Raw genomic sequence first — 27,805 nt, forward strand, 5'->3', positions numbered from 1 at the left:
TCTTTTTATTTAGCAGGAGGAGAGCAAGTGGCCCTATCCATCCCCAGCACAGCATCCCTTCAGTGGCTGCTGCTGGTGTCTACCTCCTGTTTCTTTTTGAGACTCTGCACCCTTTGGGGACAGGGAGCCATTTTATGTTTTTATTTATATGTAAACTGCTTTGGGAACTTTGGTTGAAAAGCAATATAAAAATATTTGTCGTATTTGTCATCGTATGGTGAGGGGGGTCTGGCCAAGTCCTATGAGGCACAATTATAGGAGCAGGGTATGTTTAACCTGGTGTAGAGAAGACTAAGGGAATGGCTAATGATAGCCATTTTCAACAGCTAATGATAAGTGGCTAATGATAGCCATTTTAAATGGCTAATGATAGCCATTTTCAAATAGCTGAAAGGCTGTCAGATAGGAGGAGGCGTGGACTTGTTTTCTGTTGCTCCTAGAACCAACTGCATGAAGTTACAAGGAAGCAGATTTAAGCTAAACATTAGTAGGAATTTCCTAACGGTCAGAGCTGTTGGACAGTAGAACAGCCTGCCTCATGATGTGGCGGGCCCTCCTTTGCTGGGGGTTTCCAAACAGAGGCTGGTCAACCATCTGTTCAGGATGCTGTAGCAGTTCCCGCACTGAGTGGGGGGTGGATTAGAAGACCTCTAAGGTCCCTTCCAATCCTGAATCTCTATTATTCTAGAGGTCTTTCACATCACCTGCTACCCAATCCTACATGCTTTTTAAAAAAGTCCTTAATACACCATCCAGACATAGTTGTTTTCAGAAAGTACTTTTCCCTCTCAAGTTCATTTCACCCCATTATTACTGCTAGTCAAAATCGATAACTGTCCAAATCAGAATAAGATTTTTGTATGAAGTACCTCAAAGTGAAGTAAAGTTGTTTGCTGCCATCTATTGGCAGGAGAGAGAATACACCTCTTCATTTATGTGATATGATTTAATTTTTAAAGATCTATATTTGTTTGAAATATTTATATTTCATCTCCCTAGTACACTACGGCTCACGGCAGCTTACAACACTGATAAAACAGATTAAATATAGAATAAGAAATTAATTTTTTTTTAAAAAAATTAAAAGCTAGAAGACCAGGCTAAAACCACATTTAGAAGTTACAAATTGTAAAAGTTTCAAATTAAAAGTTATAAATAAAAAGCAAAAGACCTGCCAGATATAAGCAGCGGATAAAATATTTAGAAGTCTCTCTAAAAAGATGTGTCTTCAATTGTTTCTTAAAAACACTGAGGGAGGGTGCAAAGCGAAGCTCTCCCAAAAGGGTGTTCCAAAGTCAAGGGGTCACAACCAAAAAGGCCGTGTCTAGTCCCTGCCAGCCAGATCTCCATTAGTGTGTTGGGGCCATGAGCAGGGCTGAGCTGCTGAACAGAAGGCCCTGGCAGGTTCATTTGGGTGAATCCGGTCCGACAGGCACCCAGGCCCCAAGCTGTGAAAGGTCCGAAAGTCAAAAACTGCACCTTTAATCTAGTCCGGAAGCGGACTGACCACCAGTGAAGGTGCTGCAGGATGGATGTGAACACTCATGCAGCATAACTTGTGCCAATATTTATTTTTGCATTTAAGGCATCTATATTATTTTGCCTTCGCCTATGGCAGCAGTTAATAATGGTTAATTTTTTTAAAAGGGGGGGGGGGGTTACAAATGTTTATAAAAAGCCTAAAAGCATTAAAAAGTCATATAAAAGGCATAGGGGCATTAAAAGACATATAAAACCATACAAGAGCAACTACAGGCATAGTGAGAGTTTTATCCATTTAAGGCAAGGTACTGCAATTGGGTGAGAACAGCGAGATGATATTGATCATAGAGATGATAACCCGAAATAATAATTTGAATTATTATTATTTTTTTAACTATTTTGAGCGCCCCTTCGGCTGCAAGATTTCCTAGAGGCCGCTCAACTGCCGCCGCCATCCCATTTTTCCGCACGCCTTAAGTTAGGCCTCTTGTGCCCCGTTTCCTTGGCAACCCGCCCGCCATCTCCCCCAGACGTTTCGAAGCCGCGCATCCCCGCCTTCGTCGCCTCCCTAGTGGCCAAAGTTGGCTTTCCAGACGGACGGGGATCTCAGCCAATAGCAGCCGTCCACGAAGACAGAGCCTCTCGCAGCTTCCTCACTCGGCTTCTCTCCCGGCAGAAAAGAGAAACCGGAGAGGACAATCGGCGATGGGCAGGCCGGGGTACCAATCAGCGTAGAGGGAATGGAGAGAACGGCAAAAGGTAGGAGGCGGGGCGGAAGGAGGACGCAAACGGCCGACAGGGAAGGGAAGGGGAGGGGCCTGCCAAGAGGGGGCGGAGTCAGTAGCTAGAGGCTGATGATGTAGGAGAAAGAGGAAGAGGGAGGAAGAGAGAGGGGCTCCTGGAGGTAAGGGGGCGGCGGGAGAGGAAGGGGGGCGCCAAAATGTGGGGGAGAGAAAAGTTGGGTCTCAGTTGGGGGGAGGGGCAAGATTTGAGGGGTCTTCAGAATTTGGGGAGGCAGGAAGTGGGGGGGAGAGTTGGGGAGGAGGAAAAGTTGAATTGAGGGGGAGGATTTGGGGGGAGAGGATTGGAGGGGGAGGAAGGGGTATTAAAAGGGGGGGGTATTGGGCCTCAATGTGGAGGGAGGGGGAGGAAATGAGTCCCATTGACAGGAAGAGGGGAGATTTGGGGAGCGGGAGGATCTGGGGAGAGGAAAGGGGGCAGAACTTGTGGGAGGGAGGGAGGGAAGGGAGTGCCCACATTTGGCGGGGGGGGAGGAAAGTTGGGTCTCGGTTTGAGGTGGAGAAGGCAGGGATCAGGACCAGGTGGAGGTTTCCATTGGCGCAGGGGGAGAGAGGGTTTGGGGGAAAGGGCGACCCGATGGCAAGTGGCCCCTAGAGGCCTCCTATATACATGCAGCAGAATGGTGTGGGATAACCCTGAGGTGGTGGAATGGACTGTACCGCGTCGGAATAGAAGTGGAGGTAGGGTTTTTTTAAGATGCTCCCCTTGTTAGAAAGCTCTCTGCCAGAAGAAAGCTAGCACGGTAGCAGGAGAATTTCTAGCCAGACCTCATCCTGCCCTGCTGGTTTTCTACTTGCAGGTTGTTGATGATATGCTTATTCCATCTATTTCTGCTCGACTTTCTGGGACAAGATCCTGACCATTCATTGCTTGGGCAGGAGGCTAGTCAGCAAAGCCTCTCACTCAAACCCTTTCTGTTCCTAGTTGTCCTTGGAGAGAGGACATGAGCCTCTGGCCTCCCACCCCTGTGGCCAGATGAACCTCGTCCCGATGGCAGCTGTGGCGGTGGCAGCCGAGCCCGAGCTGAAATGGGTCTCCTTGTGGCTCCGTGTCCGCTGGGCGGCAGTGCTGGTGGTCCTCATCGCCTCACTGCTGGTGCTCTTGCTGCCGCTGACGTCCGTGGAAGAGCAGTGCCACGCCGTCTTCAAGGGCCTCTCCTTGCTGAAGAACAAGCTGGGTCTGGGCTACATGGGCATCACCCGGTACACGGGGCAGACCACGGGCCTGAGCGTGACGTCTGGTGCATTGGAGCTGCTGGTGCTGAAGCCCAAGGCACCTCCAGGTGCGTAAAGAGAGGAGGTGGGGTGTGTGGGAGGGGTCTCCTTGCCAGTCGGATTAGAATAAAAAGAGAACGGAGTAGGGGGAAGGGTGTGTGGATGGCTACAAGTGTTCCTGTGCAACAAGGAAGGCTAGGGACCTTTTGCTGCAGTTGTGTAGCAATAAGTATTCTCTTGGTTCACCTTGGGAAGGTTTGCTCTAGAGTAGGAATTTCCCAACTTTGGGTCCCCAAATGGTGGCCATCGAGGCTGGGGGTGATGGGAGTTCTAGTCCAACATCTAGGAACCCGTTTGAGAACTCCTGGTCTAGAACACCCCTCCCCAACAGTTGCAGGAGAGCAGCAGTAGGAGAAAGGGCAGGCCCTCAGCTCTTGCCTGTGGGCTTCCCAGGGGCATCTGGCGGCGGGCTACTGTGTGTAACAGGAAGCTGGACTAGATGGGCCTCCTTGGGCCTGATCCAGCAGGGCTGTTCTGATGTGCTTAGAATGTTAATGGGGGTTGCTTTGTTTCAGAGGTCAAGTTAGAAGCCAAAGCAGCCCTGAATCAAGCCCTGGAGATGAAGAGACAAGGGAAGCGGGAGAAAGCTCACAAGCTCTTCCTGCATGCCCTCAAGATGAATCCGGACTATGTTGAGGCCTTGACCGAGTTTGGCCTCTTCTCAGAGGAGGAGAAAGACATCATTCAAGCAGACTACTTATACTCCAAAGCCCTGACCATCTCGCCCCGTCACGAGAAGGCCCTGATCAGTCGCGACCGGACCCTGCCCCTTGTTGAAGAGATTGACCAGAGATACTTCAGCACCATTGACAGCAAGGTCCAGAAGGTCATGTCCATTCCAAAAGGCAACTCCGCCCTGCGCCGGGTGATGGAGGAGTCCTACTACCACCACATCTACCACACCGTGGCCATTGAAGGCAACACTTTGACGCTCTCCGAAATACGCCACATCATCGAGACCCGCTACGCCGTTCCTGGCAAAAGCCTGGAGGAGCAAAACGAGGTCATCGGCATGCATGCTGCTATGAAGTACGTCAACGCCACCCTGGTATCTAGAATCGGGTCTGTGGCCCTCTGTGACATCTTAGAGATCCACCGGAGAGTGCTGGGCTACGTCGACCCGGTAGAGGCTGGGAGATTTAGGACTACCCAGGTGTTCGTTGGCCATCACATCCCGCCCCACCCTCAGGACGTCGAAAAGCAGATGCTTGAATTTGTGCAGTGGATCAACTCCGAAGACGCCATGAGTTTGCACCCGGTTGAATTCGCGGCCTTGGCCCATTATAAACTCGTGTACATCCACCCTTTTGTGGACGGCAACGGCAGGACCTCCCGCCTCTTAATGAACCTCATTCTCATGCAGGCAGGCTACCCACCCATCACCATCCGCAAGGAGCAGCGGGCGGAATACTACCACGTCTTGGAGGTCGCCAACGAAGGGGATGTCCGGCCGTTCATCCGCCTCATTGCCAAATGTACCGAAACCACCCTAGACATGTTGCTGATCGCCACCACGGAGTATTCGGTGGGCCTGCCGGAAGCACACGGCAGCCCCATGGACTGCAAGCAGACCATTCCGGTCAAAACGCGGACGTGAACCTGGCGGGGAAGGGGCCCTACTCTCTCTCCCCAAGCATCTCAAGGGCGCAGAACCATAGAGGCACTTTATTTTAAGCATTTCATTTATTTAAGCAAGTTTAAGTTAAATTTTATGTGCAGCAATACCTGAAAATATTTATTACTGTCCCACCCTCTCGGGCCAACTGTGAATTGTTTGTGGTCAAGACTGACAAATGTCTCTTGTAGGGGGAAGCAGGCCAACTCCTAAAAGTTGTGTGATGGATTCAGGCAAGGAACACTTCCAGGCAAGCACTAATGTGTGTCAAGGTGAGGCAATGATAGTCAAGTGAAACTGCTGCATGGGAGGGTTCACAGTCAGCGTTCTGTGGACAAGAGGGATTGGCCACTTGTCCCATAAACTCTGGCTGCAGAGTCCATTTCAATGAAGCAGTTCTGGGCGATAGTGTCGACATCCATTAGGAAGAAATTGTCTGAATCCACCACGCCAAGCTGATCCTTAATTCGCATCACAGCTCATGTTTCCTTGGTCTGTTTTTGTCCCAAGTTTGAAGCCAGCCCTCTCTCCTCGCCCGTCATTTTCCAGTGACACAACATTGCACACTCTTGCCTTATTTCTCTTTCCAGTGACAGTTCTCAACCTCGACTAGGATCTAAAGAATGCCATGGCCGATTCTGTGCTCCTGGTACAGGGGGCTTGGACCTGGGTTTTCAAACAGCAGCCAGCAAGGATAGGAAACTTAAATTTGTGATCCTGAGGGGAGGCTGCTATTCAAAAGTCAAAGGCTCACACCAGGCATGCTTACGGCAGTTCTTTATACCCTGGCCCTAATTTAGTACTGTTGCCTGTCTAGAATTGATTTCACGGCCTGTCCGTTGCCTTCATTCTTTAGCAGAGGTATCTACAGTCGAGGGGGGTTGTAAAACCTCCTAATAGCACTTTACACAGATTCACTTAACAAGAAGTGGCGTTAAAAGGGAGCAGTACACCAGGTCAAAAGGTTTTGTAAACTGGGTGATGGTTGGTGACTCCAGCACTTTATAAACCATACAAGAAGAATGTGGGCTAGGCTCAGCAGTGGGGCGGGGGCTGGGAAAAGGGTAAGTGGCTTCTGTCACATGACCAGTTTGCTCACTCCAAAGTCCTCTTACAAGGGGTTCCCAAAATTGGGCCCCCAGGTCTCGTTGGCCATCAGCCAGGGCTGCTGTTGTAATTGAACAAAATCTAAGTTTGAGAACCCTTCTGCTAGTCTGTGGTGTCCAAACCCAGATTCTGGCAGAGCCTCACAAAAGTAGTTTTGGAAATTGTGCTCCGATACAACAGCTCAAGTAAGATTAGGATGCAGAAGACATTCTTCCCGTGCCTTTATAATGCCGGCTACGAGAGAGAATGCTCATTAGTGCAGTTTGTCACAGGATAGGATTGCAGAGATGAGAAGACACACCTGCCAAAGTTCTCTTGCATGACTATTCGGAAGCATTCTCCTCCCCAGCAGCTGGTTGCAAGCAGCAGCAGAGACCCTGCCTACAGCCCTGTCCACACCAAGGGCCGATCTCTCGCAGGAGACCTCTTCAGCGTACTGACATGCCAGTGGGGGTGTTGCTTAACCAGAGGGGCTTTCTCCTTTCCAGCGTCACACTTTTTAACAGAAAACAAATGAGGAGGAATAAAAAGGCCCAGTTTGTTTTCTCCTAGCGGGAGGAGGCTCTGCACTTCAGCTGTTTGCAAAGAAGAAAAATTAACAGATTAAAACTAATAAAGAGAACTTATGTGGACTCTTGCATTGATAACAATTGTTGTCAAATGTCTCTCCTTTTCTATCATCTCTGGTTGTGATCACCAGGACAGAGCTCTGATCCTAGAAGGCTTGCAACACATACATGTTTCCTCAAAAGTAATGTGTAAGCATGCATAAGAGCAGCAGGTCATGATCTGAAGCATCTCTTTGCCCTTACTTTATTGAAGTTGCCCTGACTGATGGAACTACTCTTGGGACAGAGAGGAAATAGTTCCCCACGTATATTTGGGGTCTAGCTATTCCAGATGTCATTACTAGTTTCAGGTAACCTCAGTCTGAGTTGCATCCTTGGGAGAGGGAGGAAAGCAGTTATGGAGATGGTGCAGGCCGCACTTTGGTTAAGGGTGTCAGACCACTTTTGCCTCTCTCGTTACCTCCCGGCATCCAATACTGCCCCTGAACACGGAGGCTCCATTTAGTGACCATGAATTGGTTTTTTAATGTGGACTCTGGCTTCAGCTGGCAAAAGCCAGAGTTTTAGGCCCCACAGCTGCCAACTCTTACTAAGAGGTCATTCACACCATCAAAAACGTTGTTCAACTTGGGTGTGGGAGCTGTGTGTGCTCCCAATTTTCGGCTGTGGAAGCAAGACAGGAGGGAAACCTGGGTAGCTTATGCTCCTACCTTGCTTCCACACAATCACTTCTAACCCAGGTTTTCCTCCTACCTTGCTTCCACACAACCGAAGATTGGGAGAGCACATAGCCCCCAAACCAGGGTGGAACACAGTTTTTGATGGTGTGAATGACCTGCTTCTGCATGGGCACACAGCTGGTTATGTAGCTTTAGGAAATGGAGATATCTGCACTCTTGATCTTCAAGATCCCTGTATGCCTCATCACAACTCCAAGTCCTCCTTTTCTACTCCAAGAAGAAAAAGAAAATTAAATACGTCAGCCCAGCTTCTATCAAATGAAGCATGTCCCCTTAGCTAAGCAGGGTCCATCCTGGTTGCATATGAATGGGAGACTAGAAGTGTGAGCACTGGAAGAGATTCCCCTCGGGATGGAGCCGCTCTGGGAAGAGCAGAAGGTTCCAAGTTCCCTCCCTGGCAGCATCTCTAAGATAGGGCTGAGAGAGAATCTTGGAGAAGCCGCTGCCAGTCTGTGAAGACAATACTGAGCTAGATGGACCAAGGGTCTGACTCAGTATATGGCAGCTTTCTATGTTCTAAATTCCAACCTTCCAGTTCCCTTAAGTACGTTTAAGAAGTTTCTCCAATTTGGTTTGGGTTTTTTCCTCCTCCAGATCCACCACACTGATCACTGCAGACTGCTTGGGGATAGTCCTATTGAATGCAATTAGATGTTCTTAAAATACTTTAAGCAATCTCTCCTCTCTGCTGCCAGAAGCACAGATCCAGATGCCTCTCTCCTCCCAACAGCATTCAGTAAAAGCGACAGCTTCCGAGAAGAGTACTTTAATGAACCCAGGGAGGGACAAACTTGCACTTGTACAAAACAAAAACCTGAACAAGTCAAAACGGGAGTGGAAAAAATCAAACTGGCCAAGATATAAACAACACAGATGTTTGGCAAACAAAAGACACCCAAATGGTCCACAGCAATCAAGCTTTCACAGGCCAATTCTTTGAAGATCGTGTCAAACAAACAGAGCCTAAAAATAAGTGTTCTGGCATGTCATTTACAGATTACACAAATATATATATATATTTATTTAAAAACAAAAACAGACCAACTTGAGCAAGTAGCCAATACAGGCTCAATAGAAATGCCTACCCCTGCACCCCAGTACTAAAATAGGCCATTATGGTGAAGTTGCCATCTAATATAATAAACTTCATACAAGAGGAGGAGACGGGTGCAGCCCCAACTTCAGAGGGTGTGGGGGTGTTTACATCTATCTGCGAGTGTGTCTTGTGTTGGTTCGTGTAGAAAGTGTATCGTGTGGAGAAGCTGCCACCGACCCAAAACGGACTGCGGTGGAACTGTACAGATCCGAGCAGAAAGCATTCACATTAAACTTCTTGCTCCACTGCAGAAACGAAACCTCCAGAAAAGCTTCATATTGTACCCAGCCCCGAAAGTGAACTCTCTCTCTCTCTCTCCACGGGACCCCTCAATATGAGGGAGTGTTTACGGACTTAAAGCCATCTTGCCAGATTTCCCCTCCCTGACCCAGCCACATCTTGGCGCTCAGAGAAAAAGCAAGTACAGAAGAGAACCGGTGTGTGGTGATGACCGGCCAGTCGTCTTGCTGGTGTGCCAGGACACACCGGGGCTTCTAAGGACACACACCGGGTCACACTGGCATCCGCCCCCCCCTCCCCGCCCCATCGGTCACCCCGGCTCGCTCACTTGTTCAAGAGCAGCCTGGCAAAGTCCGCGTTGGACATCTTCTTGGGCTCCTCTGCGGGGAGGGCGGGCGTCGCCAACGGGCTCTGGGCCATTCCGTTCTCCGCCTTGGCCGCAGGGTGGTTCTGGCGCTGCAACGCACGGGGAACCAAGGCCAGCTGGGTCCTCCCTTTGCCCCGGCTTTTAGAGAGATCACAAAGAAGAGGGCATGTTCAGAGGCTTGTGTGCTCTGTGATTCACACACGTTAATAAAAAGGGTTCGGCGATCAAACCTGCACATTCGGCACCAAGACAAAGCAGAATTCTAAGCCCCAGGTGGATTATTATTATTATTATCCATACTCTGCACAGTTTGCTCTGTGTAGGTGGGTTTGTTTAGTTAATTAATTAATTAATTTTTACATTTTATATCCCGCTCTTCCTCCAAGGAGCCCAGAACGGTGTACCACATACTTGAGTTTCTCCTCACAACAACCCTGTGAAGTCGGTGAGGCTGAGAGAGAAGTGACTGGCCCAGAGTCACCCAGCAAGTCTCGTGGCTGGACGGGGATTTGAACTCCCACTAGTCCTAGTCCAGCACTCTAACCATTATACCACGCTGCGACTGAAGCCACTGCACTGGCTGCCAGTCTGTTTCCAGGTACAATTCAAGGTGCTGGTTATGACCTTGGGACCCGAAACAGCTTGGGCCCCAGAGGCACCTTAGGGACTGTCTGCTCTCAGCAGAACCTCCCCACCTGACTAGATCAGCTGGGAGAGCTCTGCCCCGCATGCCGACATCTACTGAGGCCCGGTTGTCAAGCACGCGGGGCAGGGCCTTCTCAGTTGTTGCCCCCAGGCAAGATCCCAGGCAAGCTCCCCCTCTCCAAGCCTTTAGGAGGAAAGCTGCCACTGATGACTTTTTACTGGATCTTGTGGCTACCTTCATGCTATTGTTTTATGATTTTATGTTTGTAGGGGCTTTCTGCGGGTGGGAGAAAAGTATAAACAGGAGGAGAAATGGATGAGGGACAGGTGGGTGGAAAATGAGGGCCTTAAAACTGGAATCGTAAAAACCATGAAAGCAAGCCTTCTCGTCACCTCAACCTTTGTTGAAAAGCAGTATATAAAATTTCCACCATATTCGTAAACCCCAACTAGAAGACCTGGTCAGTCTCCTCTCCGGCTCACCTACTTTCAAGTAGCTCTGCACAGTCCCAGAGGTCTAGAAGGGGAGTGTTTTCCCCACCAGCTCCATACCTCCTGTTGCTACTGGTCTGTACTTTTATAGAGTATCAAGCCACACTGCACTTCCTGCCTCTCCTGACACCAACCCGGCCGCTCAAAGTACTCACGCTCCATAGATCTGCCGAGGGACCATGGATTGAGAGGTTCTCCCTGCAGCCTCCGGTTTCTCCGGGAATTTCCGGGCAGGCGGGTTGCTAATCGCCACCTTAATGATATGGTCTTGGATAGTGAGGCCATCCATCTTCAGCACTGCTTGGGAGGCCTGCGTTTCGTTCTCAAACTCCACATAGGCCAGGCCCTGGGGGGTGGGGGGGGAGGATGGGGCGTACATTTAACAGGGGTCCGTTTATAGGGGTCACTGAGCATAAGGAAGCCACAGGGGAGAGTACGTTTTTAAAAGCAAATATCGCTCTTTATCAGGAACTAAAAGAACCAAATCAGTAACCACAGTACCTACGTTGTGATCAGTAATCAGATCACAGATGATTACTGTGATCAGTAATCACAGTACCTTTTCTTGGCCACAGAAAACTTCACCACTGTGTCAGAAAGAATCCAATCAAACTTAATAAGAACAGCCCAGCTGGATCAGGCCCAAGGAGGTCCATCTAGTCCAGCATCCTGATGCCGCTGGGAAGCCCACAGGCAAGAGGTGAGGGCATCCCCTCTCTCCTGCTGTTGCTCCCCTGCAACTGGGATTGAGAGGCATCTTGCCTTTGAGACTGGAAGTGGCCTGTAGCCACCAGACTAGTAGCCACTGATATTGCCCCATGCCTAGCAGAAGCCCCCATCTCTCAGACCCCAAACTGATAAAAGCTATGGGAGGGAACCAATATTGGCTCCTCTTGACCCCCTTCTTTCTAACGAAGCAAAGAGGCACTTTTTAAAAGTGGCAATTCCCTTTATTTAGCAGGGGGCGAGCAACTGGCCCTCTCTATCCCCAGCACAGCATCCCTCCAGTGGCTGTTGCTGGTGTCTTTCTTATGTTTCTTTTCGAGACTACGAGCCCTTTGGGGACAGGGAGCCACTCTATATAAACCGCTTTGGGAACTTTTGTCTATACATATTCTATACATATTCGTCTATACATATTCGTAGTATTCATATTAAGAAGTATTCATCGTATTCATATTCATTGCCTGGACTACGACATGAAACCCCAGAAAGCAAGAATCCCTGGCTGTGAGTATACCTTGGGTTTACCGGCTCTGTTCGTGACCAGCCGGATATCCTTCACAGTTCCGTGGGCCTTGCAGACCTCCTCCAGCTCCTCCTTGGTACAGGAGAAAGGCAAGCCGGAGATGAAGAGTTTATGCTTCTCCAGGGCAGTGCTGTACTTGAACATCTGCAGGAACGAGAAAAGGACGCAAGTCTGGTGCCCATTAACCCAAACAACGGAACAAGCCAGCATTCGTTCAAGGGTGGGCACGCTTTGGGTGGGGCGGGGAGCGCCGCGGCTAGAGATAATCCGATACATTCGGCACTGCACGTGCGGAATGAATACATTACTTCAGTTGCTGCGTTGACACACAGATGTTACTGGCTCCACACGCAGACTGTGCAGATAGAACTAGGCATCTAGTTTGTATATACAGCAGGCACGTCACTGTCCAGAAGCTTATTCCAGATTGTTTAGGAAACATAGGAAACTGCCATATACTGAGTCAGGCCCTTGGTCTATCTAGCTCAGTATTGTCTTCACAGACGGGCAGCGGCTTCTCCAAGGTTGCAGGCAGGAATCTCTCTCAGCCCTATCTTGGAGATGCTGCCAGGGAGGGAACTTGGGGCCTTCTGCTCTTCCCAGAGCGGCTCCATCCCCTGAGGGGGAATATCTTGCAATGCTCACACATCAAGTCTCCCATTCAGATGCAACCAGGGCAGACCCTGCTTAGCTAAGAGGACAAGTCAGGCTTGCTACCACCAGACCAAGCTCTCCTCTCCTAAACCTGCTGGCTTTCCTCTTCTCCCTTCCCCTGCATATTTTAAAAAAATTTTAATTTCATTTATTTTTTATTCGATTTCTATACCGCCCTTCCAAAAATGGCTCAGGGCGTATAACTCGGATCAGTTTCTCCTTTGAACAAAAGCTGCCAAAGGGACGGATACATCTTATTTCAAACACTCCAAGCCCCTGGGAGAGGACAGGAGCTCCGGCTGACACAGACAGGCATCTCCCAGCTGAATCATGGCCCCCCAACTTGAATGGAGCAAAGTATCCTCGCCCTGAAACTGACATCTACGTCCTGACGCAACGCCTGGCTAGCCATGCCGTTACTTGTGCGGAAAGCGGGGAGGAGGAGAGATCTACCTTAAAATCCGGGTTCTTGTTCTTGTCGACGCAAGGAGAGACGAACATGGGCCTCCCTTCGAAGTCCCTGCGGTCCATGCCGAGGGCCTGCAGGGCGGACTTCTCGTCCTTGAATTCCACATAGCAGTAGCCCCGGAATGTCCCTCGGTTGCTGTAAATGGGCCGCACCTCAGCCACCTCCCCGCAGCTGCCAAAGAGGCTTTCCAACTTCGCCTCGGGCTCCGCCATACTGTAGGAGAGGTTGCTGACAAAGACCGTGACGTTCTCCTTCTCGCGGTCGTGCAGGACCTTGGGGGCCTCCTTCCACTTGGCGCCCGGCGCGGCGGACTCCTCCTTGGGCTTCGGCTCCGCTTTGGGGCGCACGTTCCGGCCAAAGAGTCCCATCTCTGTCTCCATGTCTTCAACCTCCTCTTCGGTCCCCGCGTCGCCCCCACCGCTGCCCTTGTGCCTCTTGCTGGGCTGCTCAACTGTTCAGGAGGAGGAGGAAGCAATTGAGACAGTTTCAAGATGGGCACCTGTTAGGAACCTAGGAAGCTGCCATATACCGAGTCAGACCATTGGTCCATCTAGCTCAGGATTGTCTTCCCAGACTGGCAGCAGCTTCTCCAAGGTTGCAGGCAGGAATCTCTCTCGGCCCTACCTCGGAGATGCTGCCAGGGAGGGAACTTGGAACCTTCTGCTCTTCCCAGAGCAGCTCCATCCCCTAAGGGGAATATCTTCCAGTGCTCACACTTCTAGTCTCCCATTCATATGCAACCAGGATGGACCCTGCTTAGCTAAGGGGACAAGTCATGCTTGCTACCACCAGACCAGCTCTCTTCCCTTCCCTTCTCAAGACACAGGCGTGCACTGGACAGAGATTCTCACAGGCAAGACACAGGGGAGCTGGTCTGGTGGCAGCAAGCAAGAATTGTCTCCTTTGCTAAGTAGGGTCCACCCTGGTTTGCATTTGAATGGGAGTATACATGTGTGAGCACGGTAAGATATGGGGCTGCTCTGGGAAGAGCACCTCCATGATGGCTTGCATCATGTTCCAAGTTCCTTCCCTGGCATAACCAAGATTGGGCTGAGAGAGACTCCTGCTTGCACCCTTGGAGAAGCCGCTGCCAGTCTGTGTAGTCAACGGACCATAGGAAGCTGCCGTATATGGAGTCAGACCATAGGTCCATCCAGCTGAGTATTGTCTTCACAGACTGGCAGCGGCTTCTTCAAGGTTGCAGGCAGGAATCTCTCTCAGCTCTATCTTGGAGATGCTGCCAGGGAGGGAACCTGGAACCTTCTGCCCAGTTCAACGGGCCGGGCCTTCAACTCAGCTCAAGCCACAGAGCAGCGACCTCCAAACACTGGGTGGGGTGACGACTGCGTACAGTTCTGATCACCATATCATAGGGAGGCCTGGGAAAGGTGCAGAAGAGGGCATCCCAGATGGTCAGGGGCCGGGAGCACCTTCCTTTTAAGGCAAGGCTACAGCATCTGGGGCTCTTTACTTTGGAAAAGAGGCGACTAAGGGGAGACAGGATCGAAGTGTATAAAATTAAGCATGGAGTGGAGAGAGCGGACAGAGAAAAGATTCTCTCCCGCTCTCACTACACTAGAGCCAGGGATCCTCCCATGAAACGGATGACCAGGAAATGTAGGACCAGCAACAGGAAGTACTTTGTCCACACAGCGCATAATTAATCTGCGGAATTCTCTGCCATGGGATGAGGTGATGGCCGCTAGCCTGGATGGCTTTCAAAGGGGCTTAGACAAATGCATGGAGGAAAGGTCTGTCAATGGCTACTAGTCTGGTTTATAGGCCACTTCCAGCCTCGGAGGCAAGATGCCTCCCAATCCCAGTTGCAGGCGAGCAAGAGCAGGAGAGAGGGCGTGCCTTTGCCTCTTGCTTGTGGGCTTCCCAGAGGCATCTGGTGGGCCACTGTGTAAAACGGGATGCTGGACCACATGGGCCTTGGATGTGATCCAGCAGTGCTATTCTTATGTTTATTTTTATTTATCTAATGTATTTCTATACTGCCCAAAACTTGTGCCTCTGGGCAGCTGGCAATTAAAATCTTTTAAAGAATGAATGAAAACAATGTTCTTAAGAACCCAGCCGCTCTGCCCAAGAGGTCGCTCTGGTGGGGTCAGCAATACCTTCCTCCTCCTGCCCCCATTCGTCGTCGTCGTCGTCGTCCGCTTTGCGCTTGTCTCCGGCTTTGGGTTTCTTGGCCTTCTTGGCCGCCCTCTTCTCGGCCCGGGACTGCTTCCGCTGCTCCGTCCTCTCCTCCTCTTGCTTGGCCAGGGCAGCTTCCTTCTCGGCAGCCTGAAAAGCAACATGGCGAGCGGGGCGTTTGCGAACAAGCCAAGCGTGTACTGCAGGAACTTACAGAGCCGGTGCTGAGGCATGGAGCCAGGCAATGGAGGAGCCCCGGGTTCAAAGGTCAATCCAGAGCCCAAATAATCCTGACCTTCACTCTTTGCTCGTTGACGCGGGCAAGCCGGTTTTCCGTTTTCTGAACAGCTGCGTCCCAGTCTTCTAGAGTGCCTGAGAGAGAGGGCAGAGAGTATATCAGGGAGCCCCTTTGCCAATTCCGCAGAAGTGCAGCTGCAGGGCTACACAGTCACGGCAAAGAGGGAGTCACAACAAACCTTGCGCCTGCGTGTGCAAGAGCCCCAAATACAGAACGACAGAGCCTGGAAGGCTGACCTAAGAAGCTGCCCTATACTGAGTCAGACCATTGGTCTATCTAGTTCACAGTATTGTCTTCCCAGACTGGCAGCAACTTCTCCAAGGTTACAGGCAGGAACCTCTCTCAGCCCTATCTGGAGATGCTGCCAGGGAGGGAACTTGGAGCCTAGATGCTCTTCCCAGAGCAGCTCCATCCCCTGAGGGGAATATCTTACAGTGCTCACACTTCTAGTCTCCCTTTCATATGCAACCAGGGTGTACCCTGCTTAGCTAAGGGAACCAGTCATGCTTGCTACCACAAGACCAGCTCTTCCTGTATCACTGCTGCCCGATAGAGGTGTTCCCCATAGTCTGGGAAACATACCAGCAGGGATTCGAACCGGCAACCTCTGGCTTGCTAGTCAAGTCATTTCCCCACTGCGCCATTAGGTGGCTTCAAGAAGCAACCATGACATCCTGAAAAAGATCTAGCCAGACCCAGAAGGTCCCCTGGGCCCACAGCCCCCAGTGCTCTTGCCTGGGCCCCCCCGCCACTCCAGCTTAGCCAATCGGGGCTTTCCCCACCACTAGCGCAATATGACAGAGATGAGTGACCTCACAACTGATCGCCACCCTCAACACCGCCCCCCCCAACCCAGAAGGGGAGTCCAGGCCGCTTGCCTTCGATTCTCTCCAGCGTAAGCAGCACCTCACAAACGTGCTCCGGGTAGTCACTCGTGCACTGCACCGCCCGGTGCAAGGCCTTTCGACAGTGCTGGGTGTCGCCGTGCGCCCTGTAATCCGAGAAGAGGGGAGAGGAGTCACAAACGGAACACACAGCAAGCAAACCAGCGGGGAGGCAGTGTTCCCTCTAAGGCGTGCGCACAGGCCCGCGCTCACAAGTTTTCGGATGGCCGCTCAGTTCATTTTAGATCCCGCTCAGGCTGAATCAGGAAGGTCCCACTCTGAATGCAGGTATGCGCACACTGCCTTGATACTGCCGCCCGGAAGAAAAAAAACTGGAGTGAACACAGCAGGGAGACAGCTCTCCTTTCAACTCTCCGGAAGCTGTGCCGCCTTGGAACTGCCCTCGCAGTATGGGCACTCCACAGCGTCTTTCGTAAGATGCTTCAAAACAAACCATGAGCTGGAGCAGTGTTTCTCAACCACTGGTCCGTGGCCCGGTGCCGGTCCGTGAGAAGTGGGGCAGCCACCGAAAAAGCCCTTTCGCGAGTCCTAGAACACCGAACCCCTCGAAAATCGGGGACCAACAAAAGTGCCGTCTGAAATTATCTAACAGGACAGGATGTAACTGGATGACGACGACAAATACGACAAATATGTATATACCGCTTTTCAACCCTTTGGGGACAGCAGTCTATGGGCTCCGAGTTTGGAGACCCCTTGGCCCGAGTGTTTATACATTCATGGCTGCCAATCTTCTTACCGCTCCAGGTTGTAGTACTCCAGCCACATGTTGGCAAACTTGGCGTTCCCTTTGGTCATGATGTGGTCCCACAGCTCCCGCGCCTTCTGCATGTTGTGACACAGGCGAGCCTAAGGAGAACCCATCCCATGTTCAGATGCCACAGCCGCATTGGAAACCCCCCCTGAAGCAGGCACAGGGCCCCTGCCTCCTCTCCCGCCCCAGAGAGAACAAACATCCAGCCACAGAGCAAGCCACGTCACCTCGATCCTCGCCCAGGTCTGCATGATGCTGCAGGAAGGATCCCCGCTCTCGCTGAATCCTGCCGGCAAAAGAAGAGATGGGTCTATAGCATGGATTCTCAACGTTGGGTCCCCAGATGTTTATGTATTTGCTTATTTATCTATCACATTTGTACACTGCCCCAAACTTTCGTCTCTGGGCGGTTAACAGTAGCTTAAAACAAGTTAAAATATATACAAAAATTGAAAACAATTTAACAGTCTAAAAATCACCCACAAGTTAAAACATTGACATTTTTCAAGAACTGGAAAAGCTTGGGTGAAGAGGTGGGTTTTCAAATGCTTTCTAAAAATTGCCAGAGATGGGGAGGATCATATCTCAGTAGGGAGCACATGCCACAGTCTCGGGGCAGAAACCGAGAAGGCCCATCCCCGTGTGGCCACCAGCCAAGCTGGCGGCAACTGGAGACGGACCTCTCCGGACGACCTCAATGGGTGGTGGGGCTCATAATGAAGATGTTCTCTTAGATACCCAGGTGGGGGTATCCCATAATCCCAGTGGCCTTTGGTTGGGGATTATGGAAGCTGAAGCCCAACAACATCTGGGGACCCAACGTTGAGAATCCCTGGTCTTCACAGACTGGCAGTGGCTTCTCCAAGATTGGAGGCAGGAATCTCTCTCAACCCTTTCTTGGAGATGCTGCCAGAGAGGGAACTTGGAACCTAGATGCTCTTCCCAGAGCGGCTCCATCCCCTGAGGGGAATCTCTGACAGTGCTCACACTTCTAGTCTCCCATTCATCTGCAACCAGGGCAGACCCTGCTTAGCTAAGGAGAGAAGTCATGCTTGCTCCCACCAGACCAGCTCTCCTCATCTCCAGATAGGACTGAGAGAGATTCCTGCCTGAAACCTTGGAGAACCGCTGCTGGTTAGTGCAGACAATACTGAGTTAGACAGACCAAGGGTCTGACACAGTAGAAGGCAGCTCCCTATGTTCTAAGATGTTGCCCTTGGTGGTTCCAGAACAGGATGCTAACTCAGGGTAGCTAGGCACCAATCAGGGGCTACTGAAGAACGATCTCCTCATAGCAGACAACTGCCTTCCCTTCCCACTTGCTGCCAGCTGATCTTCCAGGGGCCGGCCGGGGACAGAACCTTTGCAGCAAGACTTTCCACAGGGCACATGTCGCCCAAAGGACGGCAGCAACAGCGCCACAAGAGTGGCAGAGCCTCCATGGCCCGAAGCAGTGTAGCTTGAAATATCAGATGCAGGGGAAGACAAGAGAGGAAGGGCGGCCACACCATCCCAGCATCCACCTGCCTGCTGCTGGAAACCAAATGCTGATTCTTTGGGGAATGGTCCGGCAGCACGGTTTTGAAGAACCCAAGATTAGGAAGGAAGCTTGGCTGTTTCTATTAACTGGAAGCAGTCCAAGATTTATTTATTTTTATATGTATGTATGTGTGTATGTATATATACATGAATGAGAGAATTCTGGCTTAAGATGACAGAAAATCCAGATACAGCAAAAGGTTTAAAATTCCATCAGATTACGATACTGCACACCCACAACCCAAAAAAGCACATTCTGGAAAACTTGCAACTTACGCTCCTCGACTTCCTGTTTTAAGTATTCTACAGCATGGGTAAATGCAGACCTCAGTTCTTCCAGCTCTTTACTGGAATCTGGGAAACACCAGGAGAAAGAAAAGGGCAAAAAGAAGAGACCAGTTCACAGGGGAGTTATCTGCTGTACCGACGACAGATCGACAGACGCAACAGCCACACTGTTGGAACCACACCACTGGCCGCAGAGCTATAGAGATTCTGAGCCTCGGCCTCTTCTACAGTCGTTGGGGGGCTTTGCAGTAGGGCTGGGAAGAGAAGCAACTCTCCACAACCATCAACACAAAAGCTGCATGGTGAAGGCCAAGGAGGGCCAGAAGAGCAGATGCTAAGCCTCGTAAGAATAGCCCTGCTGGATCCAGCCCAGCATCCCATTTCACACAGTGCCCCACCAGATGCCTCTGCAAAGCCCACAGGCAAGACGGGAAGGCATGCCTTCTCTTTTGCCACTGCTCCCCTGCAACTGGTATTCAGAGTCATCTGGCCTCCGAGGCTGGAGGTGGCCGATAGCCCGCAGACTAGTAGCCACTGATAGACCCATCCTCCATGCATTTGTCTATGCCCCTTTTAAAACCATCCAAGCTGGCAGCCATCACTACATCTATAGTGGCTATAGGCCACCTCCCGCCTCAGAGGCGAGATGCCTCTTTTCACCCAAGCTTTCTCAGCTTCCTAAATTGTGGGGGTTTTAATTTGTGGTTTATTTTAAAATTCAAAACCCGATTTTGGGGTTTTTACTCACTATAATTGTTTAACTGTTGTTTTAAAATGTTTTTAAATTGTTAATTGTTATATTGGGTTTTTTAATTTGTTTTAGCTCTTTACTGTTTTAGTGGTGTGTTTTAATTGTAAACCGCCCTGAGCCATTTTGGAAGGGCGGCATACAAATCAATCAATCAAATAAATAAATATAAATACTATTCCCACACACACACACACACACATATACACACCCCTACCTTGAGTAAAATCCACCCTTCTCCGCAGGTAATCCAGATACGCCTGCCAGATTTCCACGTAGTCGGTGGCCTGAATGAAGCCGGCATTCAAAGCCTTTTCAAAGTTTTCTAGCAGGGTGAAGGAAAGGAAGAAGCATCAATATGGCCTCCTGGATCTTCCCAAACGGCTCTCATCTCCCAATTCCTGGCTGGAAGTTCTTCAGAGCCCTTCCCTCCCTGATTGCAGCACTCAGTACTGACAGCCAATTGACAATTTTTATTTAAAGTATTTATACCCCGCCCCTCCAGGACACAACTGCTCGGGGAATCTCACAACATCAACAACACAGACACAATGTAAAGTAAAAGATTAATAAAGTTAAACGAGTTTTTAAAAAATCAGGCTAAAACCACATTTAAAAGTTACAATTTTTTAAAAGTTTCAAATTAAAAGTTAATAAAAAGCTAAAAACCGAGAATAAAAAAACTAAAACACAAACTACCAGATATAAGCAGCAGGTAAAGGTAAAGTGTGCTGTCGAGTCGGTGTCGACTCCTGGCGCCCACAGAGCCACGTGGTTGTCTTTGGTAGAATACAGGAGGGGTTGACCATTGCCATCTCCAGCTCAGTATGAGATGATGCCTTTCAGCAACCTCCTATATCGCTGCTTCCTGATATAGGTGTTTCCCATAACCTGGGAAACATACCAGCGGGGATTCGAACCGGCAACCTCTGGCTTGCTAGTCAAAACCATTTCTCCGCTGCACCATATAAGCAGCAAATAAAACATTTAAAAGCCTCTTTTTAAAAATGTGCTTTACATTGTTTTTTAAACGGCAAAAATTAAGCCCCAGAGCTAACACAAAAGAGATCAAGGTGCTTAGCAAGCAGTCGCTAGTTGTACAAAGGTGCTGAAAGAAAGCTCTGGTCCCCACGAAGCAGATGATTTGTTCCGATCGCACCATACCGGAAATCTGCGGATGCTCCACTTGATGCCGCTCCATGGCCAGAAGGTACTGGTTCCACAGTTTGACAGTCCAAGGACAATTCCTGACTGCTCGCTCGTGCACGGAAAGCACCAGGTCTTTCACTTTCAGCTGCCTATCCTAGGAGACAAAACGCACAGTTCGGCGACTGGAACAGGGCTGTTATGCGTGCACCGCAATTCCACGGGAACACAACCTACACACAATGTAGTACTGGGTACAACCTCTGCTTTCAGAAAATCTCTAATAAGCCTTTGCTTTTATTGTAAGCTGGAAATATTTGCAATGGAGGGCAGCCTTTTAAATAAATACAGTTAAAAACAAGTTTCTAGTCCTTATGGAGAAAATATGCTCAAAAGCAGGCAACACCAGCTAACATCGCAGAAGCCAAAGAAAGAGCTGAACAAGATTGAGAGAGAGAGAGAGAGAAAGAGAAGAGAACGAGAACACACACGGGGGGGAAATACACACAGGTTTGTTTTTTGTTTTGTTTTTTAAACTGGCTACTGGCTGTACTCGTTAGACTGGAAGGAAAGGGCATCCCCAGGAGGCCTCCAGGCTAGAAGGCAGAGTCCAACTCTGGACTCCTTACCAGATACTGTGTGTAACGAGCCCAGAGGTCCGGCACAAGGCAGTTCTCGGCCACGGCCCGCTCGTAGATCAGCTGGATGCGGGCTGGGTCCCCGGCCTTCGTTTCAAAGTCAATGTAGGCTTGATATTCAGCCAGCTTTGGCGTCTCAGCTACCAGCTACAATTGGAACAGTGGGAGAGAGAAAAAGAGACCGTTTCACAAAGGAGACTGTACAAAGCTGGGAAAGTGCAACTCAAGGACAAAACAAAAGCTGTAGCCGACTTCATCTGTTAGTTCAAACCGGCTTACAACATGGCTCTTGGGCCCATCCAATATACAACCAAACCTTCACCATGTTGGAGTACTGCCTATTTAAACAAAGATTTTTTAAAAAAAGAGAGCAAGGGATATTGAGATTGCACAATCCATCTAAGCTGTAATTAAGTTACTAAATACACCCAAATTCCTTTGCTAACCATCGTTTACATTTCAGTAATTTTACTGCCATGGACATCTGTATTTGCTGAGAGCCAGAACATCCACAGGCAAGCAAGCTCCGTACCAGGGCTTCCTCGTAGGGTTTGCATTTCTCCATCTGCTGCAGAGCCTTCCGGTAGCTTTTGCTCACCGCTTCCGGGATCGCTTCCTCAGACCACTCTTCATATTCTGCATAAGCAGCCCCCATATCTAAAAAATTCCAGACACGAGAATTTTAGGCAGCAGGATCGGAATTGGGCTCTGCTTATTTTGAGGCTGTTCTTTTTGAGCAGAAAAAGGCAAGTTAAAAAGCAACTAAACAAGTACACCCAGCCACAAGATGATTGGTGTTTTTACAATGTCTGGCACAGTAATGGAGGAGAAGATCTGTTTCTCAATCTTCCCTCCTCCAATTCCCTAAGAAGCCAGTAAGCAAAGTATCCTCAGAGAGAAAACCTCCATGGCAGAGAGATCAATAAAATGATCTCTGCATGAGAACTGCTCCCGACTGTACTCAGAGCCTGCCTTTTCCGTGGCCTTGCCAAGAGGATCCTCGCAGCTCCTCAGAATTCAGCGGACAGACACTTACAGCACTGCCACCATAATGGTCTTGACCAGGGTTTCTCAACGTGTGGGTCCCCAGATATTACTGGACTTCAACTCCCATAATCCCCAGCCCCAGTGGCCTTTGGTTGGGAATTATGGGAGTTGAAGTCCAATTACATCTGGGGACCCACAGGTTGAGAAACCCTGGTCTTGACAAACACCTGCCATGCCCCTTCTAGGAAGATGCACCCCGCAGTACCGCAGGCCCCTCCCCACATCCCTACCCGGCTCACAGGTCCCTACCCAGCAGCGGGATCCCCAGCTGGCGCCTGAAGAGCACGTGGATTTTTTCAAGCTGTGCACAGATGGTCTGCTGTTGCTCGGGGGATGGAACGTTGCCAGCGGCCGGCTGCGGGGAGAGAGATAAAGCCGCAGGCATCAGGCAAGCGGTCGTATTGCAGAAGCCTCAAAGCCCTCACCAGAAGCAGCGTCCAGAGAACAGAGGGCCAGAGAAGCCTGCCAGAATCTCCTTGCACGTTGGAGAGAGAGAGAGAGAGAGAGAAATCCATCCAAACCTTATCAGAAATAAGAATGCACGTCACAAAAAAATAACGAAGCCTTGGATCAGCAACAAGTATTACTGACGGGTCTTATGACAGTGAATTATGCCATCGTATCTTTGTCTAATTGAAGTGGGGCGAGGGGAAAGAATGTAACTCCGCCCTCGTGACATGGTCCTGTCCCTCTTCGAATCCTCACTAGACCCAGCAGGAGAGGATTAGCAACTGCGGCAGGCACCCTTCAGAAACACTAGAGGTTTGTAGAGAATCCAAAGTTGGGCTTCCACAATCCCAGGGCCAGCACTCTAGCCAGCCCACCGCAACAAAAACACTACCCCTTCCTAAAAATGGTCGGCCCTCCCCAAACTCAGGGCAGGAAAGACACCTGGGGCCTTTACCTGCACCGTTTCCAAGATGGCATTCTCAAACTCCCGATAGGCCTCCCAAATGGCGGCTCCTTTCGTCACATGAAGACCAACGGCGGTGAGCGCCCTCTCAAATATGGACCGAACTTTCTCTATGCCACCTTCTTGGCCGATGCCACCGATCGAGTACTGTGCGTACTCAAGCCATATTTCTGGACCTAAGAAAAGCCAGAGATGCTGCCTATTTATTTTATTTATCTATTTGATTTCTATACCGGCTGTCCAAAAATGGCCAACTCTGTTCTAGAAGAGGGGTTGGAATAGAACATAGGCCAGCTTCCCAATCCACAATTCCTTTCAGAAGATCAGCTTGCCAGATTTCACTGCCCAAGCATAGGGCAACACACGGCTCAGGAAAATGCAAGTGGGTCTGCGCTCTTCAAGGTCTAAATAGTGATGGGGGGGGGGAGACAGAGGTCAAGAGCATTTCTTCCAGCATAGATGGACAGAGTCACTTTCTAGGAAATGAACTGGACAGGAGAACTACCTAGAGCAGTGGCTCCCAACCAGGGCTCCTCCGGACGTTGCTGAACTACAACTCCCAGCATCCCCTATAAATTGTAGCTGGGGGTGCTGGGAGTTGTAGTTCAGCAACATCTGGAGAAAGCCTGGTTGGGAACCACTGACTTAGAGCTATGCTCTCTTCATTTTACATATTCTTTCCCTGGAGACTGCTCCAGCATGGCTCCTGACCAAAGCCATTTAATGCAAAACGATACCACTTTATTTTGCAAGCAGAGTTGCTTTTAATTATTATTTTTTAACAAAACAGCTTACAGATGTAGTCTTTAACTGCTCTCTCAAAGAGGTCGTAGACCTTCTCCCGCTCCGAGTTTTCCGAAGCCATCCGAATCTCATCCTTCAGCCAGTCTAACCAGATCTCTGGGGGGAAAAACACAGGTGCATCCAACCATTCTAGTACCACAGAGATCTAATTTGGATAAGCTAAACCCTTTCTGAGACAAGGTTAGTCCACAAAATGTTTCCAGAACCTTGGAAAGCAGGAGGTGACTGCTCATGGTTTCGCTCCCATGGTGCCAGACTGCCTGAACAAATTTAAGGCACTGCTTTCTTCATACTCGGGGGACTAAACAAAGGCACACACACTATCCCTTCTAACTTTCAAAAGTATTCTTCTATAGCAGATCTGAGAGGTTTTGCAAAATGAAAAGCTATAAGATTTGCCATAGGAATGACCTTGCCTGAAAGAACACTTTAAATCATTAATATTTATATTACTATCCATAATAATATGGTGATGTACATGTGACTATGATAATTAGCCTGATGTTCTTATATGTATAAGAACTGACCAACCTTCCACTTGAGTTTTTCCACCAATTAGGCATCATAACCACACACAAATGGGTGGTTATGTAAAACAACTAGATACGAATACAACAAATATTTATATACTGCTTTTCATCAAGAGTTCCCAAAGCGGTTTACACAGATATGAATAAATAAATAAAATGGCTCCCTGTCCCCAAAGGGCTCACAATCTGAAAAACATAAGATAGACCCCAGTCAATTGCTCTCCCCCTGCTCAATAAAGAGAATTACCACTTTAAAAAGCGCCTCTTTCCTTAATTAGATATTTATGCTGTATTTTATTTCTACAGTTTTTAATGCTTGCTATTACAGAGACAGAGAAGGACCAGAGCACTGCCTGGTCAATAGATCGCAAGCAGCAGTTTTTAAAATGTTTCCTAAATGCAAGAGCGATACAGAGACCTTAAATCATCACAGGTAAATATCACAAGATTCAAAAGCTTATAAGGGCCAAGGAATCCCACACCTCCAGCATCCCACTGAAATGCCGAACAACACACTTCCACTATAGTTAGTGGGAAATCAAAGATTTTCATGAAGAATTATGGAAAGTTGAACTGTTAGCTGTTAAAGATGCCTCCTACCTTCCGTGAGAGGAAAGAGTTCACTCATCTTTTGACGGGCTCTTCGCAGTTTGACCAACTCGCCTTCCTGGCGCAACAACTTGATCAGGTCCAAGTGACAGTTATAGTCGAAAGCATTGATGGACAGCTAAAAGATGACGACAGAATACAATGATGGTTTCTTTGCATTATTTCACTGGCTGCACAGCTAGTGCTGGGTCACACAATCAGAAAGCAACAGTTTTTTCTCAGGGGCAGTCACAATTTTAAAGGGCTCCCCACAACCACATCAACTCTCTTGGGTTGCAAGTAAGTCACTGCTGTTTCTGAAAGGCACAGTGAACTTGTCTAAGACAGATTAACCACCTTGCCAAGGCTTACATCTGTAACACTGATTTTAAATGAACTTCACTGGCTGCTGATATGTTTCCGATCAAAATACAAATATAAAGCCCTCAATGGCTTGGGTCCAGGGTACTTAAGGTAACTTTCTTTGTCATCAACCATGTTGCCTATTAAGATCACTTGGTTATGGTTGCCACCAGCTCATTCGGTGGCAACTCAGGACCAGGCCTTCTCTGTGGCTGTCCCGGGACTTTGGAATATGCTCCTTGTCAAAACAAGAGCATCTCCATCTCTGTTTGCTTTTAGGAAGACCCTCAAGACACACCTGTTTTCTCAGGCTTTTAACCAAAATTAATTTTACATTGTTTAATTTGCTTTTATCTTATGAGATTGTTTTTGCTTTTATTGTTTTGTGAAATTTTAACTGTTTTTACTCTGTTTTACATTTGTTGTGTTTTAATTCTGTACACCTCCTAGAGGTATATAGATATACTTTGGATACATTATGCAAAAATCCAACTCCCTTGAGAAGTCCATAATGGTGGGAACGGTTGAAGGAATGCAAAAAAGAGGATGACCAGTATCAAGGTGGAGGGACTCGATTACGACAGCAATGAACGCACCACTGGGAGACCTTAAAGGCCAAGCTGAAGACAGATCATCCTGGAGAGAATCTATCAATGTCAGGGCTGCTCAACTTTGGCCCTCCAGCTGTTTTTGGACTACAATTCCCATAATTCTCAACCACAGTGTCCAACAGCCAGGGATTCTGGGAGTTGTAAGCCAACATCTGCAGAAGGGCCCAAGTTGAGCAGACCTGATCAGTGTTCCCTCTAACAGGGATTCCCAGAGGTTGTTGACTACAGCTCCCAGAATCCGCAGCTGCAGTGGCTTTTGCTTGGGGATTCTAGGAGTTGTAGTCAACAACCTCTGGGAATCCCAGTTAGAGGAAACACTGGGCCTGATCTATGTGTTTGCTAAAAGCCCACACCAACTTGTCAGCACTTAATCAGTCAATCAATCGATATGATAAATAAAGACTCAACCCAGCTGCTTAGACTGGTAATCTGGAACTAGCCCAAACCCATGGCTCAGTTATGCTTATCTCCGTGGGCATGCGCCAAAGTGTCAATAATAAATAAATAAATAAATAAATAATCAGAGAATAGCATGACCATATCACTATGCTGTTGCATGAATCCCTTCTGCACAATATCCCTGGGCTTCTACACAAATGTTACAAGCATCCCTCTGCTGCCTCCTCCCTACTCAAGAAGTCCAGGAGATCAGCTCCAAACAGGGACTCAGACAGAGACACATCAGGGATGGGGGCACACTCCTCTCCCAGGTCACTCTAAGGCAGGGCTGCTCAACTCCGGCCCCTCCTGCAGATACTGGCCTCTCATAATCCCTGGTGGCCAGGGATTATGGGAGTTGTAGTCCAAGGACAGCTGGGGGTGGGGTAAACGAAGCAAGCCTGGTCTAATGTTTCTAGCGCAGGGCTGTTCAACTTTAGTCCTCCTGCAGATGTTGGCCTACAACTCCCATAATGCTTGGCCTGGGCCACTGTGGCTATGGATTATGGGAGTTGTAGTCCAAACACAGTAGGAGGACCGAAGCTGAGCAGGCCTGTATCTGTATCTTTCAGGTGGGCCCCACCTTCGTCAGGATGGCGGAGGGGGGTGGCTCCCCTGCCCAGGGCCCCGCCCCCTGCGCCCCTCACCTGCTCCTCCAGGCGCTGGATCTCCGCCTCGTTCTCTTTCTCCTCATCCTCGCCGTCCCCGGAGGATTCTTCGGACTCCTCCTCTTCATCGCCTCCACCCTCTTCCCTTTCATCTTCCGAGCCCGCGGCTTCCCGCAGCTCCTCCGCGGCCGACGCCTCAGCCGCGCCACCCGCCGCCATCTTGAGCAGCGCCTCCGCCGTCGCTGGCCCCGCCCTCGGGCGCCCTCTCAGTCGGCCGTCGAGCTCTTGGGCTGCCCTGCCAACTGCCTGCCCTGCACCCAAAGCTCAGCTCAGCTCAGGGACGGGCGCGGCTGCGACCCCTCCCTCGCCGAACAAGGATAGGTCTGTTTTGAATCTCACAAGGAGGATTCTCGGCTGGGAATCGGGTTGGGCGGTAGGAGGAGGGCTCAATTTCAAACAGGCAGGAGTTCGGGCAGCCCGGCAGTAAAAGTGCAGAGTGGGGGGCTAATTTTCTTCCCCCTTCTCCGGCCAACAAACGGTTAATTCCTTCCCACGCCGAGGAAGAGCCCAAACAGAAGAAATGCGGGCGGGGGGCGGAGCTAAAGGGCAGTCACGTGGGGCAGGCGGGGCGTCGTCCCCTCACGGGGC

General features: G+C 49.6%; 3 protein-coding genes across 6 annotated transcripts in view; 1 reads left to right on the top strand and 2 right to left on the bottom strand.

Moving 5' to 3' along the window:
- The window catches only part of CMKLR1 (chemerin chemokine-like receptor 1), an 80,261-nt gene extending 77,999 nt beyond the window's left edge, over positions 1-2,262 (bottom strand). Inside the window, exon 1 of one of the 2 annotated variants that reach the window (XM_053280405.1) lies at positions 1,878-2,262. The gene's annotated coding sequence lies outside the window, so the exon portion shown is untranslated. Of the gene's footprint in view, positions 1-1,741 lie in introns of both variants that reach the window. The other variant, XM_053280402.1, reaches the window with a different exon arrangement.
- Positions 2,172-6,911, top strand: FICD (FIC domain protein adenylyltransferase). 3 transcript variants are annotated; one of them, XM_053280399.1, is made up of 3 exons: positions 2,172-2,241; positions 3,208-3,565; positions 4,073-6,911. In XM_053280399.1, the coding sequence occupies exons 2-3, from the start codon at positions 3,259-3,261 to the stop codon at positions 5,152-5,154; spliced, it is 1,389 nt and encodes a 462-aa protein (XP_053136374.1). In that variant the 5' UTR covers positions 2,172-2,241; positions 3,208-3,258; the 3' UTR covers positions 5,155-6,911. The 3 variants fall into 3 exon arrangements, with proteins under 3 accessions (XP_053136374.1, XP_053136372.1, XP_053136373.1); XM_053280397.1 differs by lacking the exon at positions 2,172-2,241 and adding an exon at positions 2,250-2,386; XM_053280398.1 differs by lacking the exon at positions 2,172-2,241 and adding an exon at positions 2,774-2,963.
- Positions 6,912-8,338: 1,427 nt separating this feature from the next.
- Positions 8,339-27,715, bottom strand: SART3 (spliceosome associated factor 3, U4/U6 recycling protein). Its single transcript, XM_053280394.1, has 19 exons — positions 27,197-27,715; positions 25,150-25,276; positions 24,011-24,115; positions 23,207-23,391; positions 22,552-22,657; positions 21,788-21,912; positions 21,247-21,402; positions 20,636-20,774; positions 19,689-19,796; positions 18,712-18,789; positions 17,124-17,182; positions 16,882-16,991; positions 16,116-16,228; positions 15,235-15,311; positions 14,921-15,089; positions 12,785-13,251; positions 11,669-11,821; positions 10,584-10,774; positions 8,339-9,429 (listed from the first exon to the last, which is right to left on the bottom strand). The coding sequence occupies exons 1-19, from the start codon at positions 27,374-27,376 to the stop codon at positions 9,249-9,251; spliced, it is 2,829 nt and encodes a 942-aa protein (XP_053136369.1). The 5' UTR covers positions 27,377-27,715; the 3' UTR covers positions 8,339-9,248.
- Between the last annotated feature and the right edge of the window lie 90 nt (positions 27,716-27,805).

The sequence above is a fragment of the Hemicordylus capensis genome, chromosome 15, assembly GCF_027244095.1.
Source record: "Hemicordylus capensis ecotype Gifberg chromosome 15, rHemCap1.1.pri, whole genome shotgun sequence".
NCBI lineage: Eukaryota > Metazoa > Chordata > Lepidosauria > Squamata > Cordylidae > Hemicordylus > Hemicordylus capensis.